Source organism: Cucurbita pepo, chromosome 10 (assembly GCF_057944985.1).
Source record: "Cucurbita pepo subsp. pepo isolate OVF chromosome 10, ASM5794498v1, whole genome shotgun sequence".
NCBI lineage: Eukaryota > Viridiplantae > Streptophyta > Magnoliopsida > Cucurbitales > Cucurbitaceae > Cucurbita > Cucurbita pepo.
The window spans coordinates 1,460,906-1,482,368 of record NC_141807.1 but is presented as its reverse complement, the minus strand read 5'-3'; the positions used below and the strand labels follow the sequence as shown (position 1 = coordinate 1,482,368).

The 21,463-nt window shown below is 35.9% G+C and overlaps 4 protein-coding genes and 1 non-coding gene across 8 annotated transcripts in view; 2 read left to right on the top strand and 3 right to left on the bottom strand.

Annotated features, from left to right (window-relative positions):
* Window positions 1-674: 674 nt before the first annotated feature.
* LOC111803683 (UDP-glycosyltransferase 73C4-like) lies at window positions 675-2,610 on the top strand. Its single transcript, XM_023688199.2, has 2 exons — window positions 675-1,611; window positions 1,816-2,610. The coding sequence occupies exons 1-2, from the start codon at window positions 789-791 to the stop codon at window positions 2,550-2,552; spliced, it is 1,560 nt and encodes a 519-aa protein (XP_023543967.2). The 5' UTR covers window positions 675-788; the 3' UTR covers window positions 2,553-2,610.
* Window positions 2,611-3,005: 395 nt separating this feature from the next.
* On the top strand, window positions 3,006-3,702 carry LOC111803682 (uncharacterized). Its single transcript, XM_023688198.2, has one exon. It carries the CDS (start codon window positions 3,112-3,114, stop codon window positions 3,592-3,594), a length of 483 nt encoding a protein of 160 aa, XP_023543966.1. The 5' UTR covers window positions 3,006-3,111; the 3' UTR covers window positions 3,595-3,702.
* Window positions 3,675-5,427, bottom strand: LOC111804337 (UDP-glycosyltransferase 73D1). The gene has a single exon (XM_087127450.1). It carries the CDS (start codon window positions 5,366-5,368, stop codon window positions 3,872-3,874), a length of 1,497 nt encoding a protein of 498 aa, XP_086983576.1. The 5' UTR covers window positions 5,369-5,427; the 3' UTR covers window positions 3,675-3,871.
* Window positions 5,428-6,394: 967 nt separating this feature from the next.
* Window positions 6,395-6,465, bottom strand: TRNAG-GCC (transfer RNA glycine (anticodon GCC)). Its single transcript has one exon. It is a non-coding gene; the product is annotated as a tRNA-Gly (tRNA).
* A 999-nt stretch (window positions 6,466-7,464) lies between these two features.
* LOC111803478 (ARM repeat superfamily protein) overlaps window positions 7,465-21,463 on the bottom strand; it is a 30,229-nt gene continuing 16,230 nt past the window's right edge. For 2 of the 4 annotated variants that reach the window (XM_023687898.2, XM_023687901.2), the window contains 24 exons: window positions 21,185-21,330; window positions 21,029-21,109; window positions 20,840-20,940; window positions 19,692-19,930; window positions 19,468-19,577; window positions 19,171-19,299; window positions 18,980-19,054; window positions 18,773-18,906; window positions 18,589-18,661; window positions 17,092-17,223; window positions 16,337-16,506; window positions 16,133-16,255; window positions 15,523-15,583; window positions 15,357-15,452; window positions 12,432-12,532; window positions 11,760-11,865; window positions 10,925-11,038; window positions 10,756-10,830; window positions 9,985-10,083; window positions 8,955-9,026; window positions 8,759-8,844; window positions 8,558-8,651; window positions 8,134-8,241; window positions 7,465-8,051 (listed from right to left, as the gene is read on the bottom strand). In XM_023687898.2, the coding sequence (XP_023543666.2) occupies window positions 7,899-8,051; window positions 8,134-8,241; window positions 8,558-8,651; window positions 8,759-8,844; window positions 8,955-9,026; window positions 9,985-10,083; window positions 10,756-10,830; window positions 10,925-11,038; window positions 11,760-11,865; window positions 12,432-12,532; window positions 15,357-15,452; window positions 15,523-15,583; window positions 16,133-16,255; window positions 16,337-16,506; window positions 17,092-17,223; window positions 18,589-18,661; window positions 18,773-18,906; window positions 18,980-19,054; window positions 19,171-19,299; window positions 19,468-19,577; window positions 19,692-19,930; window positions 20,840-20,940; window positions 21,029-21,109; window positions 21,185-21,330 (2,678 nt within the window). In that variant the 3' untranslated portion in view covers window positions 7,465-7,898. The remainder of the gene's footprint in view (window positions 8,052-8,133; window positions 8,242-8,557; window positions 8,652-8,758; window positions 8,845-8,954; window positions 9,027-9,984; window positions 10,084-10,755; window positions 10,831-10,924; window positions 11,039-11,759; window positions 11,866-12,431; window positions 12,533-15,356; window positions 15,453-15,522; window positions 15,584-16,132; window positions 16,256-16,336; window positions 16,507-17,091; window positions 17,224-18,588; window positions 18,662-18,772; window positions 18,907-18,979; window positions 19,055-19,170; window positions 19,300-19,467; window positions 19,578-19,691; window positions 19,931-20,839; window positions 20,941-21,028; window positions 21,110-21,184; window positions 21,331-21,463) is intronic. The other 2 variants (XM_023687899.2, XM_023687900.2) reach the window with 2 other exon arrangements.

Sequence of the window (21,463 nt, the reverse complement as noted above, 5' to 3'; positions counted from 1 at the left end):
TTCGGATTACCTTATTGATCGAATATCTCTAAGAACACTTGTTTGAGATTCAAATCACTCTACAAGTAAGATCGATCATGTCTAGCTTTAATGATTCTTATTGATCAAATATCTCAAGGCAAGAACACTTGTTTGAGATTCGAATCACTCCACAAGCAAGATTCATCATGTCGAGCTTGAATGATTCTACATGCAACCTAAACTACATAAAATTGCAAAAAAAGAAAAAAAAAAAAAAAAACCTAGTCATTGACTCAAGAAAGCACAAATGTTTCTGCACTTTCGAAGCCTCTCTTACAAAGATAACATACATGTAAATAAGCCTTAAAATATATTAAAGAAACAACAACCCTAAATTATGATCCACTCAAAATTTATAACAATGAAACTTGGTTCTTTGATATGACATGAAATTGAAATATCTTTTGAGAATTTTAACAACATTTTCTTCATATTTTCATTGAAATATATTGTATGATTAATGTGTCTCGATTCAAATCACAGAACATATGCAACAAAATAAAATGCCTTTCTAAACAAAATAACAGCAAAATATCTTTTTAAAACAAAAAACAAAAGGTCTTTTTAAACAAAACAACAAAAAGCCTAAACCATGAATAGAGTATAATCATTTATTTTATTTTCCATAAACAACTTCACAAAGAAAACAACCTTCTTCAAGTCGTTTTCAACTCCCTCTCTCTCTCTCACAAATCCCAACTGTTTCTCAGCCATTACGACCGCCGCCACCGCCGCCAAAAAATCTATCTTCCCTTAGTTCCCATCCAATGACTTCTACAAACTCTTCCACCAACAACAACAATAGCAACTACGACAACAATCACGACGATGACAACAACAACAACAACGATGTTATTCACTTTGTCTTGTTCCCTTTAATGGTGCACGGCCACACCATTCCCATGGTAGACATAGCGAAGCTCTTAACCCAAACCGCTCCGTCCATTAGAGCCACCATTATGACGACTCCCCAAAACGCAGCTCGGCTCCGACACTCCCTCGCCTCTCATCCCCGAATCCATCTCACTCTCCTCAAGACATCTCAAGCCTGCCAGAATATAGACCAGCTCCCTTCCATGAACCACTCCATCCCTTTCTTGTCCTCTCTGGCCCATGAGATCCAACCCCAAGCCCTCGCCCTCTGCAAAGCCCTCTCCCCAAAACCCACATGCATAATCTCAGACGTCGGCCTTCCATGGACCCTCCACATAGCTTCCCATATTGGGGTCCCTTGGGTGTCCTTCAATGGAAGCTCGTGTTTTGGGAATGTGGCTATGTCCAAGATCTTCGGGTCGGGGATTTGCGACAGCGTTGAGTCCGATGGGGAGTATTTTGTGGTGCCCGAGTTGGAGCATAGAATAGAGGTGTGCAAGGCTCAGTTGCCTAATGGATATATGAATGATGGGATGATAAAGTTCATTAAGATGATGGGAGAGGCTGAGAGGAAGTCTTATGGGATGGTTATGAATAGCTTTGAGGAACTTGAGGGTTCTTATGTAAGTGAGATGAAGAAAATAAAAGGGTATAAAGTTTGGTGTATTGGACCTGTTTCTTTGTGCAATAAACACTATGAGGATAAAGCTCAAAGAGGTAACATAATGCTTTAAATACCCTAAGGAGACGTTCAAAAATGTGTTTTGAAACCCTAATTCAATGATTTTTATACATAATAATATGAATATCATATGAATATCTAGTTAACCTACATGCAGGAGTTCAGCATTAGTTAATTTAAGAAATGATCATGAGTTTATAAGTAAAGAATATTATCTTAATTTCATTTGATGCGAACAGGCAAAGAATTTAGAGGGGAGAAGGACAGCAGCAATGATGAAGTTATGATATGGCTGGACTCACAAGATCCAAACTCAGTGCTGTACGTTTGCCTTGGAAGCCTACACAACTTAAAAACCCCACAACTAATAGAATTAGGGTTGGGGTTAGAAGCATCAAAGAAGGCATTCATATGGGTGGTGAGGGCCTCAAACAAGCTGGAAAAATGGATTGAAGGAGAGGGTTTTGAAGAGAGAATGAAAGGAAGAGGGGTTATCATAAGAGATTGGGCTCCACAGCTATTGATATTATCACACCCTGCCATTGGAGGATTCCTCACTCATTGTGGTTGGAACTCAATCCTTGAGGGCGTAGCTGCTGGCTTGCCAATGCTCACTTGGCCACTATTCTCAGACCAATTTCTGAATGAGAAGTTGGTGGCTGATGTTTTGAATATAGGTGTGAAAGTTGGTGCTAAATATCCAGCGATGAAAATGAAAGAGGAAGGCGAAGAAGAAGAAGAAGAAGAAGAAGAAGAAGAAGAGGAAGAGGACTGGATAGTAGAGGTGAGGAAAGAAGATGTTAAGGAAGGCATTGAAAGGGTGATGGGGGAAGGAGAAGAAGCTGAGGAAAGAAGGAAGAGAGCAAGAGAAGTTGGGGTTATGGCTAATAAGGCTTTGGAAGATGGTTGCTCTTCTCACCTCAACATTGCATTATTCATTCATGATATACTGAAACCAAACAACATTTCAACCTAATTTATTCCATTCTCATGTTCTAATTCCCTTTGGAAGCTTTAGTTTTTAATGGTTCATTTCATGCAATCAATTTTTATGTAATTTTAAAATTTTCTCATTTCTAATACAAATAAAAAAGTCTTAAATGTATAATTAAACAAAAAATTAAAGCTCAGTAGTGCTGTTTCAGTCATCTAAATGAGATGATGTTGTGGCAAACCCAAGTTCCACGTTAAGCACTGAAATCATCATCGCTAATAGACAAATTGGTGCTTCTTGTTATGATATAGCCATTAAATTATAAAAGAGAAAAATTACTTTTTTTTTTTTTTTTTTTTTTTTTGTTAAAACGGTTTAACGATTCTTTAGTGTAAAAATGGAGAAAAATTGATTCCCACACGAGAATGAAGGAAAGGCTTACAAAAACAAGATGTTCTTATTGGTCAGTTGAGGAAAAGGGTTGAATCATTCCATTGATGAAGGGATATAAAAACCAAAGCAACACCCAAATTAATTACAAAGCCATTTGCTCTAAAAACACAAGCACCATTTTGGAGTAAGAAGCCTAAGTTACATTACAATGGCTCAACAAAACTTGGTTTCCCTCTTCCTCATCGCCGCTATCTTATTGTGTTGCCAAGCTCATGCATCTGACGTCTGCGACAAAGCAGAGTATGTGGACCTTTGCAAGTCCGTTGTGAAAGGCGCCACCGATCCCAAAGCGGCGATCAAGACATCCCTTGAGTTTCTGTTGTCCGAAACACAACGCCTCAAAGCATCGAGCGAGAAGTTCAAGAATTCGCAGTTCATTGATGTGTGCACAGAAAACTATGACTCTGCCATTGATGACCTCAACAATAGCCTCAAGAATTTGCAGAGCAACGACATAGCCAGCCTTCAAATCACCCTCTCCGGATCCTTATCCTTCTACGAAACCTGCAACGATGCGGTGGCCGAAGGTGGCAAGGGTGTCGTGAAGGTGGCTTCAAAGCTTGTGAAAAAAGATAATAAGCTTAAACATATAGCTGCCAATGCCTTGCACTTCGCTACTTTGTTGAAGTGATTTTCCCATTGGCTTCGTGCATCAAGCACACTCATTTCATTTTCGATCATCTTGATTTCAAACCTCTGATTCCCATTGGCTTTTGTCTTTTTTTTTTTTTTTTTTTTTTTTTTTGTATCATCTCCTCATGCGTTGGTGCTGGGGGAAATGGAAAGTTATTATTTGAAAATAAGAACAATCAAATTGACGATCTACTAACAGCCAAGTACACTTTTTCTTAATTAAAATGATTTCAAATTTGATTTTAATTTTTAGAATTTTGATTTAAGAAGAAGAACTAAGGGTTGAGGAGAGCTGATTGAGCCATTACGTCTTGGATGAACAGTGAGAAATTGATATGAGAAGATCCACCATTTTCCATTGCTTTGGATGCCATTTTACTCAATGCTCTGCTTCTTCTTCTTCTTTCTTCTCCTTCTTCTCCACCATCCATCGCCATTTCAATTGCTTCCTCGATGGCTTCCTTCTTCACCAACACTCCACCTCTTTCCTCTTCCCCCCATCGCACTGCCCCTTCCACCCCTATCCTCACTCCGATCTTCAGTACCTCCACCACCAGCTTCTCATTCAAGAACTGCTCTGCAAATTGAGGCCATGTGATCATCGGCACCCCGCTGCAGATCCCTTCCACCGTCGAGTTCCACCCACAGTGCGTTACGAACCCACCGATTGACGGATGCGATAGAATCATTAGCTGGGGAGCCCAACCCCTGATGATCAATCCCCTCCCTTTGATTTTCTCCTCGAATCCCTCTTCTGATACCCATTTTTCCAGCTCAGAGCAATTCTCGTCTCTGTTCTTGATAATCCAGATGAACGGACGATTTGAAGATTCTAAGCTCTGCCCAATTTGGATGAGTTGTGAAGGAATCATTCGACATAAGCTTCCGAGACAGATGTAAAGGACTGATCTTGGGATCATAGAATCAAGCCAGTTTAAGCAATGGCTCTGTTTTATGGGTGCTCTGTTTCCCCTGTTGTATTTTTCTGAACTCGTTTTGTTGCAAAGCGAAACCGGCCCAACGCACCACAGTTTCTTGTTAATTTGGCGCTGGTAAATTTCAGAATACCCATCTTCCAGCTCTGTAAAGCTATTTACCACAACCCCATAAGCTTCCTGTTCTGCCTCTCTTATTTTCTCTCGGATATCATCGAAATCAGGGGACTTTACTAAGGATCCAGGGAGTTGGGATTTTGTAATTTCAATCTTATGAGGCAATCGAGGCACCAAAAACGGCTGTTTATCAGAATCAACCGAGGTGTGGGGACTGTAGAGTTGGAGATTGTGTGTGCTCAAGAGTGAGAAGCAGCCAGTGCCATGAAAGATGACCCTTGGGCATCTGAATCTGTGAGCAATTTGTGATGTCCAATACAAATACTTATCCGAAACTATGCAGGTAGGAGGAAGAAGATGATGGTCCAAGAACTGCTCCAATGGCTGCTGAAGCAGAGACAGAGCTTCGTAGAAATTCCTGAGAAGGGCACGAGATGGCAGAGCGTCGAGATTCTCGCAGCCGAGAGGGAGGCCAACTTGGAGGCAAGGGAAGGGGATTTGGAGGAGCGAAATGGGGAGGGCGGATTGCTTAGCCCGAGCGAAGAAGGATTCGAACCTGATGGCATTGAATGGGGTGGTGACGAAGGTGACGAAGATGCCGCGATGCGCGAGGAGGGTGGCGATGTCGGTCATGGGTATCATGTGGCCTTGAGCCATGAGCGGGACTAACACAAAGTGGGGCTGAACCTGAAGCTGGTTTCTGGGGGAACTCGAAGCCATGGATGGACGCCAAACTAACAGGAAATGGTTTGCTTTTGTGGTAGAGTGTCTTGGTTCTATTGTTCTTCATATATATATATATATATATATATATATATACATAAAAGAAAAGTGATTAAATTATATTTTTTTTAATAAAAAAAAGTCCATAAATTTATCATTTATTTATTCAATAACATTATATTATAATTTAACTAAGGGATAATCTTGATTCCAATTGTATAGTTATTTAAATTTTTTATTTTTATATATAGTCTCTATTATTAGTGATTAAATTAATTTGTGTGGATAAAACATAATTTCCATTAAACTTCCCAAGGCAATATCAATCCAATAAGGAAAGATGACAAAAACTATAAAAAAAAAAAAAAAAAAGGTTTAATAAAATAAAAATAGAACTTCCACTATTAAAGGTAGAGATAAAAGTGAAGGAAATTTCCAATGGAATTTCCATATCCAAAGTGTATTCATATTTTGTGGCATTTTGGTCTAAAAATAGTTCAAAAGTTAAATGTTAGATTAAATGAGATCATTTTTTTTTTTTGTTATTTTCATGCCTTTCATTTTTTTTTTCATGTTCTAAAAAAAAAATTAATAGGGTTATTTTTGTAATTCTAATGATTTTATAGTACAAAAACATTATATATGTAAAAGGCTTGAACGAGTTATAGATAAAGAAATAATAAGAGAGAAAGCGATAAAGGTGGATCTTTAGAGAAGATTAATGAGACAAAAAAAAATATGAATAGACTTGCTACAATGATCACCGTATCAAACACGAGAAGAGAAAGATGAAATGAAATTCCAAGAAATTTCATGTGAAATTATATGAAAATGTCAATTTAAACGTTACACTCCAAATAATGCACTATTTTATCCTAAAGAAAATATTTTTGTTAACATAGAAACTAATAAACATAAACCCTAAAATTAAGGAACGTACTAAGAAAAGATAATTAGACATAAACCCTAAAATTAAGGAACGTACTAAGAAAAGATAATTAGATAAAAAAAAACAAAGAAAGATGCACCAGCCGGGAATCGAACCCGGGTCTGTACCGTGGCAGGGTACTATTCTACCACTAGACCACTGGTGCTTGTTTTCAAGTTATAGCCAGTAAAACAATAACATCTATTTAGTCTAGCGGGTAGCTACCACCCTACCAGCCGAGGGGGATGGCAAGGGCGCCAAACATGATCAATGTCATCACTCCAACGGGTAGCTGGTGCACCACCCTCCCAAATTGGTGGCCTCGCCTTATTCTCATGCATATGTTCATAACCTTATGAACAAGTACTTCTATGTTTAAAAACATTTGTATAATTATTATTTTTACAATAATTTGTAATATGAAGTTAATAAGTTTTTTAGTTAGGCAGTGGAGAGGAAAGATTTTGAACTTATTATTTAACAAGAGTTTATGACTTACCTAGATGAATACAACAAGATGCATAATCATTTTCCTTTTCATTTACTTATTTTATATGGAGTTTAGCAACCAACTTTATGGTTTGATTTTGATTGGGTAACTAATTTTATTGTTCTTCCAATTGGTATACATGTACTACATCAATCCGAGACCATACTCAACTGCGAGAGAGACTTACTAGGTCTCAAAATCAACATCATCAAGATCCAATTTCCATGAAAGGAAGCCAAATTGCTAGAAGGGAAAGCAAATCAATACCAGCTTCCATGAATTAGCCTTTATAATTCATAATATATTAGGTCTCTAAATTGTTATAAATACTTTATAATTCATAATATATTAGGTCTCTAAATTGTTATAAAGACTTTATAATTCATAATATGTTAGGTCTCTAAATTGTTATAAAATTAAAAATACTTCAACCAAAGTTTAGGAATAAAAAATAATTTATAACCTATGAATTATTTATTAAATAAAATGATTTTAAGCCTTTAGTTTATTTATCGAAAAATATAAGGGTATTCGTGTATTGGGTTGAGACAATTTTCAAACCCAGCCGGATTGGTCTGATTATGAGTTTATTAATGAGCTCAACCGAGGTTTCAGAAGGCTATTTGGATTACATTAACAACCATCATTGAATACAATGATAAAGAATCTTGGTGATGAAACACAAAACAATGTGTGTATTGAAGAGTTTAGGGATATCCTTCCAAATGAGATAAAAAGAATTCCAACAATCGAACATCAAAACCTTGTCATTTTTAAATTGTTTAGAAACAACACTTTCCTCATAAGTTAGAACTCAAAGAATCACTCTCTCAAATTTTGCATCCCAAGTTCAAATGCACAAACAGAATATACATGATTTCAAAGAAAATCATATATACAACTGACCCCGCAGACAAGACACAAAATTACAGTCCAAATTACAAACTTTACAATGGTGATGCCCGGATTGCCACACCGAATCCATCCATGTCGTCAAAGGCGTGTGATAATCGTCAACTTGTTCTTGCTGGAAACCTTCAACCTCCAGCAAGCAATCAAGAGTGTTATGTTTGAATGCATCAAGATTTTTAAGATAGCTAATCTATGAACTAGCTTCTAGCCAAGTCTGCGGGATCAATTCGAGCTGCTCGCCATGATAGCAAATTGGAAGATTTTAATAACAAGCCCAAGGCGGATGAGCAAGTTGCTCTTACAATTGCTTCTCCAGATCGACTCATCTTACCAACCAATAAACCAAAAACCTAATCAAAGTAATAAAATGATTTTCAGATACGACTGTAATGAATCTTAAACGTATTCAGTAGCTGATAGTTGGAGAATAACCTGCGTGTAGTGAAGGGACAGAACGTGTGGGTCATCAGTCAGAGCTAGCATACTACTAGAGAAGTAAATAGCGTTTGCCTGAATCATTGGCCAAGGTGCATCGAAAGCCTGCCACATGTCAAACTTTCAAGATAAGAACAAAATTGTCATAATAAAAGGTTAAGCAAAAAGACTAAGAATGTAATTTAACCTACCACTACTACTAATAAAATAGTGATGATAATAATTTTAATATTGAACAAAGAATAATATCAATACGCACACACACATATCTAAGATATATATATGATAGAATGGTCAAAGATGGTCCAACAAGATAAGTATGGCTGAAGACAGTCAATCCCAAGGGAGGTATCATTGCCAGGAAGAAAATAAATCCCCAATGTCATATTTCTCTTGAAGATATGTGGGTCAGAATGAATACCTTTATTGTGGTTGCCAAGTAAGAGTCAACCCTGGAGGGAAGGTACTGAGAAATTTGCTTTGAGAAATCACGGACGAAGTTTTCATAGTCATTTCTGAAATAAGGCAATTAGGCATATTTATAATTCATTGCAGTGTGGAAATAAATAATATTAATATCCATTTCCAAGAGTCGGCAGCCATGTCAAACTTTATTGCTTACCGATGATCTGAATTGAACAAATGCATGTTGAAGAGGATAGGCAGCTCCTCAACTTCTAGTAATGGTGCAATCCGCTTAAAGGTATTCTGTCCCCAATGATAATATCAAATAAAGAAGGATAAGAAACAAAAATAAGTTGTATTTCAAAGGGATAGTAGACGTTAAAATATCAATTGAAAAGATTGTTAACCATTACCCGGCAAGCTTGGCGAACACTAGTATCATCATCATAGACATGCAACACAAGGCGGGGAATAGTTGTATGAACCTGAGGCCAAAATAGTTGCAATTAAATCTAATAGAACAGTCCCCTAAAATACTCCACCAAAATATTTACACACAATAAATGTGATCGACTCCCGTTACACTAAGAGATGAATTATAAAGAGTAATTCGTGAAATCTAGAATACAGATTTTTGCAATGTGAATGGCTCACACGAGTTATACCATAGAGAAAATGGTCATGTGAGAGATGCAAAACAAAGATCGATTTTTTTCTTCTGTATCAAATGGGATAAAGTACGATATTCAACTAGAGGAAAGTGGTTCCTCAAGTATACAGGATTTCTGAATGAAGACAATGCAAGAAAATGCAATTCTAAGAAAACCTATTAGCCACACGAACTCCTTTTTCTCCCACGCCCGTTACCTACATGCCCCATTTATCCCTCATTCCGCCATCAATTAATATTGTAGTCCCAAGCAAGATGCCTACTCTCCAAACTTCTCCAGCATGAACAATGACCTATCACATCCTCTCCCTCTAACCTCTGTCTCATATTTTCCATTAAGTCAAATCACCATTACATATTAGCCCCAACCGAAGTAAGAATATCAAGTCCATAAATATACGAGGAAACTGATATTTATTGAAACCAAGCCATGGCATATACATTAACTCTGTAAGAGTCCATGATCCTTTATAAATCACATATGAAAAAAACAATAAAATAAGTGGACAAATTCGTTCCAAAGAGATAAAAAAAACCACAAGTAACCTGGGTGGAAAATAAGACAGAAAAAAAAAGAGAAGCATAAAGGAAGTCATCAAAAGATAAGTAGACAGAGATGACCGAGTGAATTGAGGGATGCTACACCACAAGTAGAAAAATGACAGGAAGTCTTCTTGAGGTTCAAAACATAAAAATAAAAAATAAAAAAAGTAAAGGGAAAAGCATGTGATTGTTATCTCAAAATTTTAGTGGGTAATTGTGGTAGGGACAACCTGCTCAAGAAACGCCTCATGTTGCTGCCCAACTCCGAAGTTACTTAATACTCCAAATGCAGCAAAGGCATTAGCTCGTATAACCGTATTCATGCAGCTCTGTCGCATACAACTCGGATTAGTTAGTTTGCTTTTACAAATTCTTGCGATAAAATTATAAGTGCACTTTTCCTTAAATCTTTCTTTCTCTCTCTTTTTTTATTTGGGGGGGGGGGGGGGGGGACCTCAGTCAGTTGAACAGAATAGTGGGATACATATAGCTGATTCTCATGTAACTATCCCTATTCATACGTCCTACAAAGGGATCATTACTTTTTTTAATAAGATCACATAAATTACCAATCAATACAAAAAAAAGAAAAAAGAAGATCAGATTTATTCCATCATTCAGGACTTTTTAGCATAAGAATAGTGCTGAAGCAGAATTTAGGGTGTTAGCCCATAGTAGTTGTGAGAGTATATGGATAAGAAGACTAATGAAAGAATTAAAATTCTCTTAGATGACGCCATGCACATTTATTGTGACAACAAGGCAACAATTTCCATTGTCCAATCCAGTCCTTCATGATAGGACAAAACATATTGAGGTACTTCATAAAGGAGAAGATCGATGCAGGAGTAATATGCATTCACGGCCTTCCTTATTCTTCCTTATTTGTAATGAGTGTTTCTTCTATTTAAAAGAACTTAATTCTTCTCCAGGAAATAAGACAGAAAATATTGTTTTCAGCAGTTATATAGACTAAATGAGAAAGGAATGCAGGAACACACTTGGAGATGGCGGAGCCGCACAGAGACATTTAGCAGAATGGGTTCCACTGCATCGTTGGGAGATGCTTCAAGTATCTAAAACAAGTAAATGGAGTTGATAAATACACAGACCAGAATTTAGAAAATAAGCAAAACAGATTCGATGTTAAATTGAAAAGGAGGAACTAACCATAAGTAAGCACGACAGTGCTGTTGATTGCACAGATTCATCAACATCATCCAATAAAGCTAATATTACACCCAGAACTTGAGCTGTATACTGCATAATTTGAATAACTGGTATCTGTAATTTCAAAGTTTAGAAAAAAGTCAGCTATTCAAATTTGTACAAGACAAGACTGCTAATGGATTAAAATGACAGCAGCAACAATTATATTTACGACAGGATAATTGTGATGATAAAGATTGTAAATTTGTGTAGATTACAGTTGCATTTACATTAAAAATATTAATCATTTGTCTCTTAATTAATTTTAGAGATCAAATTTCCATTTAATATAACTTCCCTTGGCTGAGAAAATTTCTCTTGTATTAAATTTACCCATTATTGGGTTGGAATAATTCACAGATATATCTCTCCAAAATGGATATTCGGTTCAAAATTGGAACCCAAAGAGACACTATCTTAAAGGGGCATGTTGAGGATCACCCATCGAGAAGATGAAGAGACTACAAAGTCTTTATAAGATACATGGGCTACTCATCTCATTGCCAAATAGTTTTGAGATGGAACCCCATGTTTATATAATATGATAAATAAAGTAATTATGACAACCAGATATATGTAAATTATTGTATTGTAGCGCATAAACTTGTGTGAGAAAAATCAGTAAACTATTCGTGTAGAGCCAGATTCGTATTGTTCCAACAGTGTAACAAAACTCAACTTTTATATCAAAGGGGCAACTAATAGAGGCATGACATCTCACATTAAGATATTGGACGTCAATTTCACTTTCTATAACTGATCCATGGAGGAAGTAACTATAAGGAAAATTGAATACCTGTACAAGTCCTCTTAAGCACAAACGTCTAACAGTTGGAGACTCATCAGATACATTTCGACAAAACACCTCAACAATTTGTTCTAACAGGGAGCCAATATGTCCACTACAATATCAATAGCATTTGTGAGTTAAAGTCAGCGTCAGTTTAGAATAAAATTACTTGATGACTCAAAAAAGACAACAATTATATTGATTTCTACTTTTCAGACCTTTTACAAATTTCTAAGCTCAAAATGTGGGAGAGTATTGAAATATCATACGCCATTTTGTTTGTTTATTTGTTGGTAGCTTAGATGTAAAATATTATAATATCGTTTTTGTAACTTTGTTTCCCAACAAGTACCAGTCCTAGCTCTTCAAGTCGAAAAAAATTTAATTAGGGCAATATGTGGGGTAAAATATAGAAAAATGTCTTTGTTAATAAAAACAGTGCTTATAGCAGCTTAAAATTGTGTTTAACCAATAAACATTTCAGCATTTTCACTTTACGTACAAGCACTGCTTGTCATTTTTTTAGTTAGTTCACCTTTATTCATGATGATTCGTTCTTAAGAGAGATTCAAAGAAATAAAAGCAAAAACAAACATTAAACGATCTATAGTACGTAAAGTGAATAAAAGAAATCCAACAAAAGAAAGCAACCAAGGAATAGGATCGTTCTCCTAATACCTGTACCGGACAAACTCAGATAATGCAGCAATAGCAGCTTCTCGTTGATATCTTTGATGTTCATCCACTGATTTACTCAGTATGGAGCATATATGTTGGACCTGAAAGATTAACCATAAGATTTGATTTCAACTATGTGACATATTACTACGCAAAAGCATGCCAGAAGAAAACCCTGTAAAGTTCTTGTGTGGGAATTAGTGCGAATGATTTCATAAATACCATATAAATGTGATGATCAATGTATACTCTTTCTAGACAATTATTATTTTTTATTTGGGTCCAAAAAGACAGTTTAGTACATCTGAAGTAATACGAAACTAGCAAGACACTGCTTGCAAGTAACCTCAAGCATCTGAGCTAAAAGCCATATGTCCTTAGTAGTATTTACATTTCATGTTGTGGAAAAGAAGGGACTTTATATGCATCCTTTTTAACAAGAAACAGATCCTTCTCATATTCTTTACACTGTCCCAACGGAAAATTCTCAATTTCTTACCAGAAAGAAGGAAAAAAGTTGCAAAAAGGCACCCCGACGAAGGAAACCCTAAAATACTACAAAACGGCACCCCAGCAAGAATTCATTATATTAGAAGAGTAATTGCTAATTTCTTTAGAATAAACACATCAAGTATCTGCACTATATGTTCCAGTCTCTAATCACTCATCTTAATTAACATTTTTACCTCAAAATTATGTTGGTTAATCTCTGTCCAAATGCCCCCAGAATTGCTTTGTATACATCAGTCCATAATAATTTAGCTCTCATTCTCAACTAGTGACCACATAGCATGCTGAAAATATTATTTTTAACAGCTAATTTCTACATTTTACAACTGTAGGAACAGTGTAGAAGGAAATGCTGAAAATTTCCAGTGGAGAACGTGGGTATTAATCGGGATCAATTGATATAAAGGATTCTATAACAAGAATTAATAGGTCAATTTTCAAGTTTGACGGGAACTAAGCAGGCATGTAAACAATTCTTTGATATTTGTCCGACATTTTGGTGAGTTTTGGTGAATATGAGAACTCTTCCTCCCTTGGTTCAGGCTCACAAGAGAGTGGTGATGGATTGTGACTAAATTAAATAGTCAATGTTAAATATGATCCCTTGAAGGAAGCACTGACAATTACGAGGCTTTTAATCAGTAATACCACTCCAAAGCAATACTGTTTACCTCCAGAAAAAAGATGGATTGAGGTCAAGCCACAAAGTCTTCTTTGGACCATGAAAAGGATGTCCGACAAAAACCAATGCAAGGAGATAAAAAATGTTGGTAAGGAACGTCATTGACCAACCAAAAGCTTCCAATAAAAATAACCAATAACGGGAAACAAATGGGCAAAGCCCAAAAAGTTGCCCATGATACTCAGCATTAGTCGCAAGCATGATGCACCAACTAGGGGATAGGTTGAGGTAAGACATTCTCCATTGAAGCCGATCTGGTATATTAATGACCCCAGGATTTTTTAATTATCTTCAGATAAGAATCCTTCCACATCACGGAGTATAGGTCCTTTATCAAAGGATTGGCAGTGTCCACCAGGCCTTCCATACGAGATTTAACCGTATACATACTAGAAGAATCAAGAGGACATAACCGTGTGCCACGAGTATTCCCGCAAATTGATAAGGACAGAAGGTGTGATAGGTTATCCATTCAATTGTTTCTAAATCATTTAAAAAAGGCACAAAACCCAGGTTTCTGTTTCCAAAACCCAAACATCCACCACAGAGCTGTCTGGTTGAGTTGTGAGGCGATACAAACATGGAAAAACAGTCACTATAAGTGAACAGCTTAACCAAGAGCCTTTTTAGAAAGTTAAAGAATTTCCATTACCAAGACAAAGATGAGCACGACTAACAACTAGGTCTAATGTACGACAAATAAATCTCCAAGGAAACTTTAAAGAACCAGCCTGTATGGGTCGAGGCCAATGACTCCCAATCTCAGCATCATAGTATTAACATCAGTAAGTTTATGTCATATTTTCCTCATGGAGAAACGCCATATCCTTTTTCCAATAAGGCAGAATTCCGATGTTGAAAGTTTCCAATGTCAAGACCTTCCCCATCAATTTCGGAAGCTGTGGTCTCCCCATTAACATCATGCATTCCCCCATCATCTCTAGAACCTTCCCAAAAGAAATCCCGAATAATTTTAGCCATAATCTTAATAACTTTTGTAGGGACTTTAAACAAAGACAAGTATTATGTCAGCAAACTAGTGAGGTTGACCTGGATAAGGGTATGTCTACCACCTTTTGAAATGCATGCATACTTCCAATTATGAAGTGTGTGTTGCGTCTTCTAAATAGCAGGCTGCCAAAACGACAAAAGATTTTGAGTTCCCTCCCAAAGGGAATCCAAGATAAGTAGATGGCCAGAAACCTTGTTTGCATCCAAAGTATGTCAACATTCAATCCATTTATGAATCCTCAACGTGAATCTCCAACAGTTCACTCTTAGAGAGATTAACGTTGAAACCAGAAGTCCAATCAAGAATTTTAACAATTTCAATGAGATGTTCTAATGCAGTCCGGTTAGAAATCGAAAATAAAAGGGTGTCGTCGGAAAATTGTAAGTGATTCAAACAAAATAATGATGCACCAATGGGATGGGTTGCAATGGAACCCAATCTAGCACCTTGGGCCTAGAGTCTACTAAATATCAGGATACAATACGAATAGAAGAGAATAATTCTACTTCATATTCACAATATCTAGTCTACCTTAAGTGAAGAACGACTTAACAGATAAAAGTTGAAAATCTTAAACATATAACCACATTCTAATTACAGCTAATAAATATAATAAAATGAGTATTAAAAGCATAAACAACAAATAGCCTAGCTGTTTTCCAAAAAAGAATACTAAAAAAATACTAAAAACAAGATCTTAGCTGTCATTCTACACGTGTACCTCTTTTGGCCTCTTTATTGAGATGCAACCTGCAAGGTCCCCAATAAGATTTATCCACCTCTCATTTTCATTCAGCTCTCCATCTCTAGCTAAGATCTACAAATGAAAAATTTTCATTAGATCTTCTTACAATACAGGAGGGACAGGATGCTAATAGATTGTCCACCTTTCCCATTTCTAGATCTCCCACACATTCACAAAATGCCTGGAATGCTGTGAGAAGAGCCCTGCAAAAGTAGAGGAAAACAAATGAAATTATGATTTCCTGTCAATCAGAAACTTCAATGCAGTCAATAAATGAAAAGAAAGAGTACACAGTTAGCATGGTTGCCAATGACCTCAAACTCTAGGAAAAAAAATGATGTCTTGCCATTATTCTTCCAACTAATTGAAGTACAGAAAAAAAAAACAAACGTGGACAAGATCTGAAATGTTTTGGAGTGAAACTACCATCACAATACCACACATTGATATGGCACCTAGATTCCTCTAAATACTTGCTTATATTTATCTACTTGTATTTCCAATGTTTTACCCATTCCATAAAATACCACTCTTCTTCTTTAGTATGGTTTCTATCATTCCTGGAACATCTTTGATACATCACCCCAATTCACTCTTGGACCTAACTGCCTTCCACGTTAATCCGGAGTCTTCAAACAATGTGTAATTGGGTTATGAATATGTGAAAATAAATCAGAACTGCATGGAGTACGTAATGTTAGTGAACAAAGTGGACAGGCTTTAGGCTTCATTTAAAAAATATTTGTAGCTACCTTAGTTGTTCGGGCTGGCCTAAGCTTGCTTGACGATGGCAACTTCCCAGCTGGAGAATAAGTTTGGCAAGAACTAAAGCATAGTTCTGTTCAACAGCTTTCTTTCCAACTTTACCACCTCCTCTACTCCCGGAGAAAAAAACAATAAATTATGCAATTGGAATAAGAGATAAATTCGATGGGCTCAGTTATTATTCCACTGACCTGAAAAAGGCAGTTAATGAAACAATAGCGGCCTGAGAAATATCATTCTCTATATGATCTGGCCCATGGCTAGAAAATTCTGCTCTCTCTTGACTGAGGGGAATTTGGTTGAGGACAGATAGCACATGCTCCAGAAAAGAAAACGAAAGTACTGTGTGCTGAGAGAATACCTGTAAGACAATAATTTAATATGCATAGGTTTTTATCTTCGGAGATAGTTCCAAATCTTCTGCCAAATCAGAGAAAATAATACGTGGACTACATGAGGTATTGTTGCAAGTCTAAATTATCTTGCTACTTTTCATTTAATTTTGAGAACGGTACACATGTCTCCTATAATTTAGGATCATTCCTTCAACAGGTATCGTTGACAATGTAATTTTGTTAGTAAACACGAATACATATAGCTTCTTTTTCTTTTTCTTTTTTCTTTTTTTTCTTATATTATTTTCAAGAAGCAACATACATAGTGCATTGAACCAGAGGAATATCAGTAATTACAATAGAAGTCTAAAAGTCCACTAAGGCTTTAAATAAGGACAATACTAATACAATATTTAAAGTATGGGTCCCCTAGGACGTTCTTGAAAGATGAGCACTACCTCACTTATCACCACCTAAATTTGCTTAAATTTCATGGGTCAAGTGTCAACAAGATAAGTCTAAAATCCTCAGAGAAGTAAAAAGCAGAGTAATGTAAGTTCCAGAGCAAACCAGTAGAACATTCTAAAAAGAGAAAACCAAATAGAGCTCACATAGAATGCATCTGGAATTGTCCAGCCACCACGGAGCCTAGATATATCTTTTGTGACTATATCTCTTCCAGCAGTAGCCAACACTTCATCAAAGACAATCTTTGGACTTGTATTCTCAGCTAAAGAAGAAATCTAGTTGGGGTTAAGGATATTCTATACAAGGGAAAAATGAATAAAAGTACTTAGAAAAGTGATCAATGCGTGAAAATAGATATAGCCCAAAGAACACACATATAAACACTGAGAAATTACACAGAAATTTGGTTGAGGAAGGTAAGGTAAAAATATTAATCTTTTAATGTTTGGTTTCAAATTGTTTGTTTGTTAATTGTTAGTTATTGATTGTTTCTTTTGTTGGGTATAGTTAATAGTTGGTTTAAGAAGTTGTTTGATTAGTTTGTTAGTTTGTTAGTTTGTTTAGCAGTTGCAACTACGTCATTTCATATTGTTAAGTAATTAATTTGACATCTCTTATAAGTAGAGAGTAGACCATTTTAAGCTATCTAGCTTTTAGAAATCTTTAGAAGCTTTAGATGCATAGTTGTATCATGTATATATAATGGATCTTATTCTCAAATGCATTAAACATATTGTAGTTGTCGTGTCCTTGTAGTAGTTCCATCACATAGGCATTCACTCCCACCCCTCTGACTATCTTGGAAGGTTCAACTTTACATGTGTTACATCATTGTAATCTTACTCTCATTATTTTGGAGCTCCATGTATGCCTCTGCATACTTAATTTTAGTGTATAGAATGAGAAGAGTTATTCTCCCTTACTTGGTCTCACGTTAACAATATACTCCATCTGGATTCTATCGTTTCATAAATGTACTAAAACAAGATCCCTTACTTGTCCAACCTCCTATGCCTATTAGATGCTGTCGCATATCTACCAGTTCAATGACTTCAATCCCTAGATATTAGATAACATTAAAATATAAATAAATTCTTAAATACTATGTAACAATAAAGCTTATTTATTTAATGGGATTACACGAGTGTCTCCTAACTTAAGGATAGGAATTACACCAATATAATTAGGTCATTCCTTCCACATAAACAATTTCAGACAGAGATTTAATAGTCAAACTTCATATTATTGACGCTAATTAAGCTTGTAGTATGCATAGATCCCATTGTTTCGGCCTATTGCTACTCAAACAACAAATCAAGTTACCTAGAACAAAGTTAGATGCTTTAGTTTGTCCATCATTTTAGGAGGTAGCTAGCTAGTAGGTGCAACTTTTTGGATTTGTGACAAATTTCTTCCATAGGCTTCACCAAAAAACAAGTTCGAAACTTGGAATCTATGGTTGCTAGTTTTGAGAATTCCATGTAAATTGACAAATCTTTGAAGATGAAGCTAGCGCAATGAATATTACCTGTCATCCTAAACAGGAAACAATGCCTCATTTTTACTAAAATGGTAGCTACACCAGAAATAGGTAAACATTAACTTGTTCTTTGTTTTTTTTTATATAAAGAAAAGGATACTGCTCCAAGAGTTTCCAGTCGTATATGCTTCTCAGTAACATGAACCACTGCAGAGAGTAATGCTTGGGTTGACCTAAACAATAGCATATCATATAAAGATATTCATAAGAAATATTCATGAAAAATGGTTTTCAATTCCTTTCCTAATATTTGAAATATATCACAAGTTTTTATTATGTAAAACCTTGCAATCTCCATCTCACTTAGCTCATTTCCTCTCTTGGTGACGAACTCAATGACAGCTTGAATGGCCCCTTCAGCGGACTGCTTGATCTTATCACATATTGCCCCTGAACAGCCATGTAAGGTAGCAACAAGCTGCAGGACATGAATGAAAAATAAATTTGAAATTTAGGCGATGAACAACAATCACATACAAAATACCGCTTACCTCGTCCTTTGTCAACAAAATGCAGACAGAGGAAACAATTCTGTTGAAAACCTCAGAGGGATCAATAGATGTATCCTATATGGAAAAACAAACCTTGTCATCCAAACATCATTCTGTAAAGATGGTCCAATTAGGCCAAATAAATAACATGAACGAAACATCTTTGGGTAGAGGCATTATGACAAACATACACTCCTTAAGATGGCTATAACATCCTCTAAAGATGACAAAGCAGTGTAGGATTGTTCTATATCTTCACCAAATTTAGAAGCTGCTGGCCTAGGCAGTGCAAGAGAGATGCTGAAGAGTTGATCCAAGATCTATAAAAAAGAAATATATAAATAAAGGAAAAAAAATATAAAAAATAAAAAATAAAAAATAAAAAATAAAAAAGTAGAAGGCAGAAACAAAACTTACATAGTTGCATCATATCCGTGGGAATGTTAGAAAAAAAAATAGCAACCAAAAAAAAATCCAGCTATTATTACCTGAGCAGAAATTTTTCTAACTTCAGAGTATGAGTCTGCACAACGTGGAAGATAAGTAATAACCCTTTCTCCTAAACACAAGGCTTCGCGACTAGGTAACATAAATGCTGCTATCAATTTGGTAAAAAGAAAAGGTGAAGAACTGTAGAAATGTGAAAATAAAAAGAAGCAGACAGCGAGAAAGAAGAAGTAACTTTGAAATATAATGCTAGGATAAACTTTACATGGCAGCTTGGGACCAATTCCTTGCATACTCCGATCAATTTGCCGGTTGTGTGTGCAAATCCCATGGCACCCTAATGCACAATATCCACTAATGCAAACCATTCGAAACTTGACAAGCATCTCATGCACTGCAAGGCAGCCCCTTCTCCTTTGACATTCCACTGGTGATGAAACATATGGATCAATTTGTCTCAGAATATGCAAGAGCTGCTCTGCACGACTTCGACCATCTTCTCCACTAGTTCGTCAGATAATAAGCAATTCAAACTAATCAAGTTTCAGGTGATATTTAGGCAACAGGCCAAACAAAAAATTAATAAGATGTATTTGAACAAAATGAATATATGGCAGACATAACCATCCTCTAGTAAAATTGGAAGAGCAGGGAGGTAAGAGAAGGATAGCATAGAGAAAAAAAAACGTTATAGCAGGGTGGGCTTTTTAAAACAGATTTGAAGGCTACTATAAAACAACCTCATTTATTACTTCATTGCCCTTTCTCGTCATTGTTGGAATGCTTTATTCTCTCAACTCAACATGAGTCCGATCTTGGGGAGGATTCAAGGTAAAATATTCTACATATTCTTTGTTGTCTGATACTTCCCAGAAAGGCTAATATCATGATTAATGCTTCTAAGGCTATTTTCTCGGATATTTGGTTGGAAAGAAATCAAAGTAATTTTTATGACAAACCTCTGGAATGGATTAATCATTTTTAATTAATCAAGACCAAAGTTCCTGGTGGTGATTGTTGTCTTCTCTTAATGATATTAGTAACAATTGGGGGGGCTTCTTTTTTTCTTTTTCTTTTTTTTCTTTTTTGCAAGGGTTGAAGCTTTTAGCCATTTATGTCTTTGTTCTTTTTTGCTATTTCTGTACCTTTTCCATACTAAGACTACTGTTTGTAGCCTATGGATGATTATATTTCATTACCACTTTCATCAATCTATGAAATCTTGTTTCTTGTTTAAAAAATAATAATAATACAACACGTAAGAAACTTCACAATAAAGCAACAACATATCTGCTTAAGTCAAATTCAAAACTTATAAGGGAGGCATCGTTGACTTTATATAAGGGACAAAGAGATGGTTTATTTAACAGATAAAAAATCAAAAGAAACATATGAAATTCAAAAGTTAAATACCTTGTTAGAAGGATTGTACATAGAAGAGTAATAAGATTGTCAATAAGAGGATTGACTACATCCACTGGTTCACTTGCTAAAGTAAAGAACCCTAAGGTGGCCTGAAAAAAAATCAGATATCCACAAGGACTCAATCATCAAAATGAAAATTTCATACCAATTCTAGTAGAAAGTGACAATAAATATTACCTTCATTATAAGATTCCTAGTTTCAATAGTCAGTTTAGGTTCAAGAGAAACCAATGTAGTGCACGCACTTAAAGCAAGAGCCTAGAAAACATACATTTGATCAGTGGAAATACAAATCAAATATAAATTGGCCACAAAGATTCTTCATAACAACACCTGAGTGCGCAGAAGTTCAAGATTAGAATCAGCAAATCCACCATTATCGTCTCTACCCATTAATGTCAATATGTAATCAAGCAACTGATCCCTTCTCTTCAGAGGAAAAGTTGACCCATTTTCAGCAGCATTAATGACAGCGCGGCCTATATAAAGTAAAGATCAACACTACCTTCATTTCAACATCATAGAACCTTCAAAGTAGAGGCCCAGTATCTACAATGTTCTCTTACTTTAATTTCAACAGAGGAAAATCATTAAGAGAAGACAACAATCACC

Bases quoted from the DNA above. Each gene is read 5' to 3' on its own strand.
- LOC111803683 (XM_023688199.2), top strand. From the start codon at position 789: ATGACTTCTACAAACTCTTCCACCAACAACAACAATAGCAACTACGAC. The intron at 1,612-1,815 runs GTAACATAATGC...TGATGCGAACAG, and splicing joins TGAGGATAAAGCTCAAAGAG to GCAAAGAATTTAGAGGGGAG.
- LOC111804337 (XM_087127450.1), bottom strand. From the start codon at position 5,368: ATGGCTTCGAGTTCCCCCAGAAACCAGCTTCAGGTTCAGCCCCACTTT.
- LOC111803682 (XM_023688198.2), top strand. From the start codon at position 3,112: ATGGCTCAACAAAACTTGGTTTCCCTCTTCCTCATCGCCGCTATCTTA.